At 44.6% G+C, this 11,928-nt stretch overlaps 1 protein-coding gene across 1 annotated transcript; it reads left to right on the forward strand.

The window, feature by feature from the left end:
- The first annotated feature begins 294 nt into the window (after positions 1-294).
- LOC110526364 (synaptotagmin-4) lies at positions 295-5,691 on the forward strand. The gene is made up of 5 exons (XM_021607271.2): positions 295-587; positions 2,272-3,296; positions 4,425-4,599; positions 4,907-5,073; positions 5,328-5,691. The coding sequence occupies exons 1-5, from the start codon at positions 566-568 to the stop codon at positions 5,475-5,477; spliced, it is 1,539 nt and encodes a 512-aa protein (XP_021462946.2). The 5' UTR covers positions 295-565; the 3' UTR covers positions 5,478-5,691.
- Positions 5,692-11,928: the final 6,237 nt, after the last annotated feature.

Here is an 11,928-nt window from a genome sequence, read left to right on the forward strand (position 1 = left end):
GAGTGGGTTGACACAGGACAGAGAGAGGAAGAGGTAGTTGCAGATAATGGGAGGTGCCCATTTCTAAGTAATGGGTACCATGTGGGCAAAATGCCTGTACCATTTAGTCAACGGTAAGTGAGATCTGAGGAAAGACAGGTTTCTTGGTGCAGCCTTTGGTCTTTCACTGTGAGTCATACACAGAGTGTGTGTATGTTTGTATGTGTTTGTATTCTCTTATTTGGTTACACAATTTCATGATTATTGAATTTATGTCTTAAAATGTTAGATGCTGCTGAATTAATAACTTTATTTGACTTCATTTGTATCAAGCTACTTTTTTATTAGGTCATATTGTCAATAAGAAATACGATACTAATTAGCAGCAATGGTTTACTTTTTAGTTCAGCATATCCTCCCACCGACACCTCTGATTGGCTAAAACGGCCGGTCTGTCACGTCAATGCAGAGACCCACTGTGCAAAGGAAATTCCCAGTGCGCGTGCAGGATAAAGCGGGAATGGATCTCACGCACAAACCTTCGTTCACATTGATGTCGGTGGAATATAAAAATAAAATCTGAAAAATGACGCAATATGCTCTAGGAGGTAAGAAACGTTATCATAATTTTGGTCAGTTCTGTTGCACTTTGAAATTTAAGTTAAGTTGGTATGAGCTATGTCCGTGAATTTGCTTGTCTTCATCTCAAGGTTAAAAAATGACAAGCTTAATACTTTATGAAAACCAGATCTTAATTTGTTATTTTAAATTAAACTTCTGTTAATGTGGTGCATAGTTTGCATACTAATGGGTACACATTTTTACGTGGCAATGTAAATATTATTTGATGAAGACATCGAGGACCAACAGGTTACAAATAGCAGGAAATACCTACAGCATGAAGATAACGTCTAATACAGGACAGTAACGATGTGGTACACCTTTTAATGGATTTAATTTAAGAATGAACAAGACCATTTTAAATCATGGTTTAACAAAACCATTTCAAATCAGTTCGATTGTGTAAGCTACAAATGACTAGTGGAAATGATCTAGTGTAGTTTATATACATCTGGTTATAAATGCATACATGTTGCTATATAAAATAATGTATTAAATAGTATTGATTTTATTTGGGCTTTTTCTGCCTCTTTTTGATATGTAGTGGTTTAGCAGCCCATGTAATGCAAAGAGACAGGAAATCTGTTGGTCTCTGTTTTAGAATTCATAGAGACCAACATATTTCCTTGTAGTCATATTAGCATAGGAATTAGCTGTATCAGTTCTTTATAAGAGTCATTGTCTTCACTTTAGAGATGTATGTCTACTGGTTAAACAACATCATCCCTGACCCTGTAATGTCTAATAACACCAGCTTGAAGCATACTGTATTTAATTTGTGGTAACAGAGACTGCATAACATTTGTTATATTTGGCTAGTAGCTATTTTATCACTGACTGGGTTTCAGCAATGACTAAAATGGACCCAGGCGATAAATTACACCAAGCAATAATCTTTTTCCTGATAAGGATCATCGCTCACTGTCCACAGTAGAGAGCCTTCACCTTTTCCATCCACCGTCTGGCCTTGATAATGTTTCTGAATGTCTCTGAATGGCCAGATGCCCTGGTGAGTCATGATCAGGGTGATCTCTGGTTCACATTCTCCTTGAAAAGGACCATTTTTTCAGAGCTTCTCATTCTCAATCAAACAGATTGGGCCTGATGGATGAGTCATAGTCTGAGACTGTCTGTCAGAAAGTGTTTACGTTACAGGACAAGTTACTTTTCAGTGTCTGAAATGGCACCCTATTCTCTTTATAGTGCATTGATTTTGAGTAGGGCCCTGGTCAAAAGTAGTGCACTAAAGAGGTAATAGGGCACCATTGCTTATAAATCGGTAGTCAAGTGAGATGAGATGAGAGCTGATATCGCCTCCTACACATGTACTAAGCCTCGTTGAAAGCAGGAAATGTGACTCCACCGCTTTCAGATCAGTCTGCTGCTCTGGTTTAAATCAAAGTCCACAATTCCCATTTACAAAAGAGAACAATTAGTTAGAATTAGGACCCAAAGCCATTTCCTGTTTAATCTCATAATGGATGATGGGTGTAGAAACATAATAAGTTAAGGGCTGTATTGGCAAATAAATAAGTTAAATAGAATTATGTTCAATGATTCATAATGAATAGGAGCAAATTGATGGGGGCCTCTTGCGCTCTCACTCTCTTTCTCACTCTCTGCATTTTTTAGTCACTAATGTAATTGAAACGTAACCCCTACTGTGTCCAGTCCACCTGCAGATTCTGCTGGCAGTGGGTCTGGGAGTGTTCTGCTTCTGCCTGGTGCTGGGCTGTCTACTGTGTTGGCGGAGAGGGAAGTATCATCCACCAGAGGACAAAGAGTCTGCACTGTCCCCTTCCTCAGCCACGTGTGAACGGATCACCGTGACCCTGACCCCCTCCTCTGGCACCTTACCCATCAAGCAGCAGTATGAGGAGCTAGACGGGGATGTCCTGGACCTCCCCTCCCACAATAGCAGCTCCTCCCCCTCTGAGAATGACCTCACCACCCTGCCCTTTGAACCTCGCCCCCGGTCGTCCTCCTCTGAGCTGAGGTCCTCCCCCAGGTCCTGCTTCCCCATGCGTCGCCTCAGCACCCCGGTAGTGTCCTCCTCCTCCCACTACAAGCCTTCAGGCCATGGCCGTGCCTCCCTGCCCTCCATCCCCAAACTGGGCCTAGTCTCCAAGACCCGTCGGGCGCTGGAACGCCGCTACTCCGTGAACGGTGACAACTTCCTGTACAGCGAACAGAGCCGCCTGACCAGCCCTCGCAGTGCCATGCACCCTCCTGGCCCTCAGAGGGAGCTGTCCCAGCCACAGTATGGCTCCAGCTCCAGCTCCCTATCCATCCCCACCAAGCCTGCTCCTCTCCTACACTTCTCCCTACTCTTTTCCCCGGCACGGGGCACTCTGACCACCAACATCATGGGCCTGTCCGGGGCGGCACGGCGGCGCAGTGGGGTGTTCGTACGAGCCAGCCTGCCCCCGCTCTGCCCCTCACCCCAGCAGGGGGCATCTCGGCGGCCCAGCCTCAGCCCAGAGATACAGTGCCAGAGCCTTGTGCTACAGGTGGGCTCTGTGGAAGAGCTCCGCGCCTGCACCCTCCGGCTGGCTGTGTTCAGCAGGGACTTTTCAGGCCTGAGAGAGACAGCGCTGGGAAAGCTGGAGATGCCTTGTGGGGAGATGGACTGGGAGCCCGACACAACTGTCACCTACACCAGGGAGCTCACCCCCACCAGGAGTAGGCTGAAAAGGGTAACACATTTTGCCTGTCATTTTACAAGCCTAGGGCACTATCATAGAAATAGAACAACATAGATATATATAGTTATTCTATTTCTATGGGCACTATAGCCCCACCATCTTAGACCTCTTTTTTCAGTTAACTTTACGCACAGCAAAACTACACACGCTGGGGCTATGAATAGCCCATATCATGTTTTATCTATGAGGGAATGTGTCAGGCTAATCTAATCAGAATAAGGACTGGGCCAGTGGCCGTTAGCAGTTTTTCCACTGTTGTTGGAGATGGTGACATTGTAGTTTGTGACTGGAGAGCAAACATGTGGAGTGCAGTGTGCCATGTCCTCTGTGGTGCTGTGGCGGCTGTGCCAGAAGGCATTACTGACAGCCTGAGCTGGCGAGGGTGTGGGTGAGAGGGAAAGAGCTAGGCCTCAGGCGCTGGGCTGAGCGAGCATGGTGATGTATGAATGGACATTATGTAGACACCATGTCTTATCAGTGGATCTCTCCGTGAGGCTGGATGGCAGGATGCAGGCACCTCTGATCTCAGCTACAAGGCACAGAGAGATGTCATGCATACTGCACATGTGATTGTGGGAAACTTCACGTGTATGAAGCTCAATGAGTTATCACCCAATGAGAAAATGAATAGAAGTAGAGAGATGGTAAATGACAGGTGGTGTGATGATGTTGTTGTGATCTCTAATGGTAATGTGGTGGTGCAATGAGATCAGATCTAAGTCACCATATTACTGTAATCTGTTATAGAATTATAACACTATTGTTCACAGAGTGGGTTCTCTTGGGCATAACATGATGACTACTGACTGAGAGACAGAGCAAGTGAAGTGAATATCCCTTGTTGGGTGATATCCCATTAGATTCCACTGGTCTCACAAACACAGGCAGGCTCACAGCTGCATGCTCACTAGGTCTGGGCTCAGGGTGCCGTCGGCTCTATATAATCAACTAATGAGATTCATTATGGATGATAATTTAGTGGCAACAACATGTCGTTCTTTTTACCCTGTGTTTTCTACTTTAGTTACCTCAGGACACAAAGAAGAACATGTGCTTAATAAAACAACAACACACTGTGCTCGTCTCTTCTTCTTATTAACTCAGCCTCTCCCCTCCCAGAGTATGAGTTCCCAGGAGACGTTGGGTCGTAGGAAGAGTTCGCTCTGTGCTGCTCCACGGGCCCTGGGTCAGCTCTTCATTCTGCTGCAGTACCAGACACTGGCCCACCGCATCAAGGTGATGGTCCGCAAGGCTGAAAACCTGGCCAAACTCTCCCGGATGCCAGGAGCAGCAGGTATGATAGGTCCATTATCTTTCATCCCAAGCAACATACAGAACTGTCGACACTGACAGTGATACACATGCAGGAATCAATACACAACTCTGGTGTTGCCAGCACTATGCTTTAAGCCACTGAGACATTATTTAGAACCACCCCAAGCCCTTACAATCCCATATCCAGTCTCAGCCTTAGTCACAGTCATATTCCCAGGCCCCTGCCACCCTGATTGAGCTCCTTATGAGATTACAGATACTGATGGGCCTCATGTAATTTCCTCTCTCTCTCTCTCAAGTTGATTGTTGCTCTCTTGTCCCTACAGATCACTACGTAGTCATCAACCTCCGTCAGGATGGGAAGGTGATCAGTACGAAGGAGACCAAAGGGGCGGGAGGACACAACGCTGTGTGGAACGCTCCCTTTCTCTTTGACCTGCCTGTTGGTGACATCACTCAGCTGCCTCTTGCTCTGGAGTTCATCATCATGCAGGTAGAAATGACTCAGTGGTGAAGAATTAGGAGAGTGCAACCATGGATAATGTAATAACAGATAATGTAATAACTTGTTTGTCCACAGTTTTTATTACATCCTCAATTATGTTACAAGTCTTCCATCAAATGTATCTTCTGTGCATTTGCGTCTTACAACTATCTGAATGTTATCTTTATACAAAAGAAATGTCTCAGACCTCACTTTACTGTATATGGTCAGAGAGCAACCAATGAAACAACTCTCTCCAACAGGGGCGGCTCTACAGGAAGAGCAGCATGCTGGGCCGTGTGTTGATTGGCTGCGAGGCCCCAGAGGCAGGACAGGGACACTGGAGGGACATGTGCAGTCAGGGACAGGTGGAGACAGCGTACTGGCACCCCATCACACCAGAAGTCGTTTAGGACTTTATAGCTGACCTTATGGAGGTGTCAGGAGGGTCAGGACGTTGCTGGAGAGAGGACAGGTGATAGAGGGCTTGCCAGACTAATGGGACACGCACAAAGGACGTCCACCTCTACGCAGACGACACCATTCTATATACTTCCGGCCCGTCCTTGGACACTGTGCTATCTAACCTCCAAACGAGCTTCAATGCCATACAGCACTCCTTCCGTGGCCTCCAACTGCTCTTAAACGCTAGTAAAACCAAATGCATGCTTTTCAACCGTTCGCTGCCTGCACCCGCACGCCTGACCAGCATCACCACCCTGGATGGTTCCGACCTTGAATATGTGGACATCTATAAGTACCTAGGTGTCTGGCTAGACTCTAAACTCTCCTTCCAGACCCATATCAAACATCTCCAATCGAAAATCAAATCAAGAGTCGGCTTTCTATTCCGCAACAAAGCCTCCTTCACTCACGCCGCCAAACTTACCCTAGTAAAACTGACTATCCTACCGATCCTCGACTTCGGCGACGTCATCTACAAAATTGCTTCCAACACTCTACTCAGCAAACTGGATGCAGTTTATCACAGTGCCATCCGTTTTGTCACTAAAGCACCTTATACCACCCACCACTGCGACTTGTATGCTCTAGTCGGCTGGCCCTCGCTACATATTCGTCGCCAGACCCACTGGCTCCAGGTCATCTACAAGTCCATGCTAGGTAAAGCTCCGCCTTATCTCAGCTCACTGGTTACGATGGCAACACCCATCCGTAGCACGCGCTCCAGCAGGTGTATCTCACTGATCATCCCTAAAGCCAACACCTCATTTGGCCGCCTTTCGTTCCAGTTCTCTGCTGCCTGTGACTGGAACGAATTGCAAAAATCGCTGAAGTTGGAGACTTTTATCTCCCTCACCAACTTCAAACATCTGCTATCCGAGCAGCTAACCGATCGCTGCAGCTGTACATAGTCTATTGGTAAATAGCCCACCCATTTTCACCTACCTCATCCCCATACTGTTTTTATTTATTTATTTTTATTTTTCTGCTCTTTTGCACACCAATCTCTACCTGTACTTAACCATCTGATCATTTATCACTCCAGTGTTAATCTGCATAATTGTAATTATTTGCCTACCTTCTCATGCCTTTTGCACACAATGTATATATAGACTCCCCTTTTTTTCTACTGTGTTATTGACTTGTTAATAGTTTACTCCATGTGTAACTCTGTGTTGTCTGTTCACACTGCTATGCTTTATCTTGGCCAGGTCGCAGTTGTAAATGAGAACTTGTTCTCAACTAGCCTACCTGGTTAAATAAAGGTGAAATAAAAAAATAAAAAAATAAAACAGCAAATGGACTATCGGTGATGGTACCTGTAAACATATTGTGATGTCTTTGCATTTGACCTGTAGTCTGATACTTACTGTTCCCCACTGCCCTAACATGGAGATACAGGCCACAGGATGGACTGCCACTACTGCTGTATGATACCAGTTGCATGGATTTGTGTTATATGTTGGTGCTGTTTGTATCATAGAGAAAAATCGGTCAGACCCACACATCTTTAAAGCTGGAATCCTTAATTGAAACTACGGCAAAGCGGCTGCCCCACCTGTGTTTTGGTAAAAAGCTGGGGGATAAGCTTGGAGAAAGATAATCACTCTCAAATTCATAGTCAGGACTGAACATCCATGATATCAAAATGATAGTTTTAACCATGTTTTGAGGCTATACAGTGTTTGTTTGCATTTACATCGTTGACAAACATTGGAGTTAAACAAGCTTGTATTTTGGGTTCTGATGGAGTAGGACTGTTGAAATAAGCTCACGAGGCATTACAAGTTATATTTTTCAAGAATCAATGGGTATACTGTATCATTAATTCCAAAGTCCAAAGATGGGTGTGGCAACTAAGGATTCCAGCTTTAATGACCATTGCCTGAATTTGTTCTACTGTCAATGATTCTTAAGTCATGGTCAAAACACAATCATGGCCAAAACACTTCTTGAGTCATGGCCAAAACACTTCTAATCGTGGTTTATTGTGACGTTCTGTGTCAGTATTTGTCCTCAGCCTTGATCTCTGCTTGCTTTGTTTGTGTTTTGCTCTTGTGGTACTTGTGGTCTGTGCTACAAAGATTGGGATCTTTGCCAGACATTAGCGTGATTGAAAAAGTGATAAAGTGATCATCATGCGCCATACTCATGAAGACAGGAGTCTGAAAAGCCATTTTGCGTACATCAATCAGCCAACAATTGATGACTGTAACTGTGTAGGCATTCCTTTTAAGGGACTTATAGTGTACACATGTCATGGGACTTTCATTTATTTTAATCAACATTGATAAATGGAATGCCTGTCTTGTATTGCTAAAACTGCATATGTATGCTTTTTAACCGAGAAAGCTCTCACAGTTGACATGTGTCTCTGAATGATAGCGATGTGATGAAGATACCATATGTTCTGTCATATTTATAGATAGTATATGTTCCATGCACTAGAATATTACATGCACCTAACATTATTACAAACAAAATACCACAGTTGACTACTGGAGTAAAATGCCTGATATGGAAAGACTTGTAGAACTCAATCTTCAGTCATTGTTTCTTATGTAGTGCTGATGGCATGTCTTTTGATGGTTATAAATATCCATATGTAGCAATGTTGCTGCCGTCCCTCTCCTTGCTCCAACCTGGGCTCAAACAAGGGACCCTCTGAACACATCAACAACTGCCTCGCACAAAGCATTGTTAGCTATCGCTCCAAAAAAGCCATGACGTTTGCAGAGAAAGGGAAACAACTACTTCAAGGTCTCAGAGTGAGTGAGTGAGTGACGTCACCGATTGAAATGCTACTGGGGTGCATCGCTAACTAGCTAGCCGGTTCACACTGGTTACACATAGATTGAGTTTAAAGAGCAAAGCTGATGTAATCCAACACCTAGGGTGCTCTTACGTCATGATTGACGGTTGTTCAGAGAGACATCACAATGTGTAAATAAAAGTGGGATATTTTTGTATCTCTGAGGATTAGTCAGCAGAAAAGAGATTTCTCTCTTAATTCCCTGCATAAAACTAACCCAATTAATCGGTCAGCTCTGCTGCCCTTTCTACTACAGTACGTACGACCCCCACACTGTCGTGGTTCCGGATATCAATTTATAGCTCAATCACTTACAGTGCATTTGGAAAGTACTCAGACCCCTTCATTTTTTCTACAATTTGTTATTCTAAAATGGATTTAAAAAAAGTAATCCTCATCAATCTACACACAAAAATCAGACCCTTTTCTATGAGACTTGAAATTGAGCTCAGGCGCATCCTCTTTCCATTGATCATCCTTTAGATATTTCTACAACTTCATTGGAGCCCACCTGTGGTAAATTCAAATCAAATCGTATTTGTCACATACACATGGTTAGCAGATGTTAATGCGAGTGTAGCGAAATGCTTGTGCTTCTAGTTTCAACAATGCAGTAATAACCAACGAGTAATCTAACCTAACAACTCCACAACTACTACCTCATACACACAAGTGTAAAGGGATAAAGAATATGTACATAAAGATACATGAATGAGTGATGGTGCAGAACGGCATAGGCAAGATGCAGTAGATGGTACAGAGTACAGTATATACATATGAGATGAGTAATGTAAGGTATATAAACAAAGTGGCATAGTTTAGGGGGGGGGGGGGGGCTAGTGATACATGTATTACAAGAAGATGCAGTAGATGATATAGAGTACAGCATATACATATACATATGAGATGAGTAATGTAGGGTATGTAAACATTATATTAAGTGGCATTGTTTAAAGTGGCTAGTGATACATTTTTACATCAATTTACATTATTAAAGTGGCTGGAGTTGAGTCAGTATGTTGGCAGCAGCCCCTCAATGTTAGTGGTGGCTGTTTAACAGTCTGATGGCCTTGAGATAGAAGCTGTTTTTCAGTCTCTCGGTCCCTGCTTTGATGCACGTGTACTGACCTCGCCATCTGGATGATAGCGGGGTGGACAGGCAGTGGCTCGGGTGGTTGTTGTCCTTGATGATCATTATAGCCTTCCTGTGACATCGGGTGGTGTAGGTGTTCTGGAGGGCAGGTAGTTTGCCCCTGGTGATGCGTTGTGCAGACCTCACTACCCTCTGGAGAGCCTTACGGTTGTGGGCGGAGCAGTTGCCGAACCAGGCGGTGATACAGCCCGACAGGATGCTCTCGATTGTGCATCTGTAGAAGTTTGTGAGCGCTTTTGGTGACAAGCCAAATTTCTTCAGCCTCCTGAGGTTGAAGAGGCGCTACTGCGCCTTCTTCACAACGCTGTCTGTGTGGGTGGACCAATTCAGTTTGTCTGTGATGTGTACGCTGAGGAACTTAAAACTTACTACCCTCTCCACTACTGTCCCGTCGATGTAGATAGGGGGGTGCTCCCTCTGCTGTATCCTGAAGTTCACAATCATCTCTGTTTTGTTGACGTTGAGTGTGAGGTTATTTTCCTGACACCACACTCCGAGGGCCCTCACCTCCTCCCTGTAGGCCGTCTCGTCGTTGTTGGTAATCAAGCCTACCACTGTAGTGTCGTCCGCAAACTTGATGATTGAGTTGGAGGCGTGCATGGCCACGCAGTCGTGGGTGAGCAGGGAGTACAGGAGAGAACACCCTTGTGGGGCCCCAGTGTTGAGGATCAGTGGGGTGGAGATTATGTTACCTACCCTCACCATCTGGGGGCGGCCCGTCAGGAAGTCCAGTACCCAGTTGCACAGGGCAGGGTCTCGAGCTTGATGACGAGTTTGGAGGGTATTATGGTGTTAAATGCTGAGCTGTAGTCGATGAACAGCATTCTCACATAGGTATTCCTCTTGTCCAGATGGGTTAGGGCCGTATGCAGTGTGGTTGCGATTGCGTCGTCTGTGTACCTATTGGGGCGGTAATCAAATTGGAGTGGGTCTAGGGTGTCAGGTACGGTGGAGGTGATATGGTCCTTGACTAGTCTCTCAACGCACTTCATGATGACGGAAGTGACTGCTACGGGGCGGTAGTTGTTTAGCTCAGTTACCTTAGCTTTCTTGGGAACAGGAACAATGATGGCCCTCTTGAAGCATGTGGCAACAGCAGACTGGGATAAGGATTGATTGAATATGTCCGTAAACACACCAGCCAGCTGGTCTGCGCATGCTCTGAGGATGCGGCTGGGGATGCCGTCTGGGCCTCCAGCCTTGCGAGGGTTAACACGTTTAACACGTTTAAATGTTTTACTCATGTCGGCTGCAGTGAAGGAGAGCCCGCAGGTTTTGGTAGCGGGCCGTGTCAGTGGCACTGTATTGTCCTCAAAGCGTATTGTCCTCCAATTGATTGGATATGATTTGGAAAGGCACATAAAAAAAACAAAATCAAATCAAATTGTATTTGTCACATACACATGCTTGTGTTTCCAGCTCCAACAGTGCAGTAATATCTAACAATTCATAACAATAAACACAATACACACAACCTAAAAGTAAAAGTATAATAATGGAATGAATGAATATGTAAATATTAGGATGAGCAATGTTGGAGAGGCATAGACAAAAATACAGTAGAATAGAATACAGTATATACATATGAGATGATGCAAAAATATGTAAACATTATTAAAGTGACTAGTGTTCCATTATTAAAGTGGCCAGTGATTTCAAGTCTATGCATATGGGGCAGCAGCCTCTAAGGTTCAGGGTTACGTAACCGGGTAGAAGCCGCGTAGTGATGTCTATTTAACAGTCTGATGGCCTTGAGATAGAACCTGTTTTTCAGTCTCTCCGTCCCACACACCTGTCTATATAAGGTCCCACATTTGACAGTGCATGTCAGAGCAAAAACCAAGCCATGAGGTCAAAGGTATTGTCTGTAGAGTGCCGAGGCAGGACTGTGTTGAGGCCAGTGGTGACCCGACATTCAGGGCAGAGAGCTTCTTGAGTAAGACAGCTCCAAAATGCAGGTGTTTCAGCCTAACTCAGCGCTTTCTGTGGTGGTGTGGCAGCCAGCGGAAAATACACAGCGTAGGCGTTGGTAATGTTCTCTAGTTGCGCCATGATTGGCTCAGTGTCCTGTCACTCATGGGGAAACTACGTCACTGCCAAAACTAAGGGTAGAGCTTGAAAATTCAAGCCCCTTTGGTGCTGCCATAGAGTTACATTAGAAGTGACCATCCAAGAAGGCTCAAGGTCATTTGCCACAGATAAAATTAAGTCAAATCACGTTATACCTACAGTAGCTTTGATTGGACTGATCATGTCAACAACAAACTTTCAAAATCTTAGCTAGAAGGCTAGTAGTCATCATCATGAATCAAGTCAACAATCTACTGACAAATACTTTTTAATTATTGTAATATGAAGAGAAATTATGAAGAGAAATTATATATAAAACGAATAGGTGCTCATCGGCCATTGGACATAAACATTACACAGGTTGGAA

This window comes from Oncorhynchus mykiss, chromosome 6 (assembly GCF_013265735.2).
Source record: "Oncorhynchus mykiss isolate Arlee chromosome 6, USDA_OmykA_1.1, whole genome shotgun sequence".
In the NCBI taxonomy this organism is placed as follows: Eukaryota; Metazoa; Chordata; class Actinopteri; order Salmoniformes; family Salmonidae; genus Oncorhynchus; species Oncorhynchus mykiss.

Excerpts from the sequence above, each read along its gene's own strand:
- LOC110526364 (XM_021607271.2), top strand. The coding sequence starts at position 566 with ATGACGCAATATGCTCTAGGAG. Across the intron at positions 588-2,271 it reads GACGCAATATGCTCTAGGAG|TCCACCTGCAGATTCTGCTG; the intron begins GTAAGAAACGTT and ends TACTGTGTCCAG. Across the intron at positions 5,074-5,327 it reads TGGAGTTCATCATCATGCAG|GGGCGGCTCTACAGGAAGAG; the intron begins GTAGAAATGACT and ends TCTCTCCAACAG.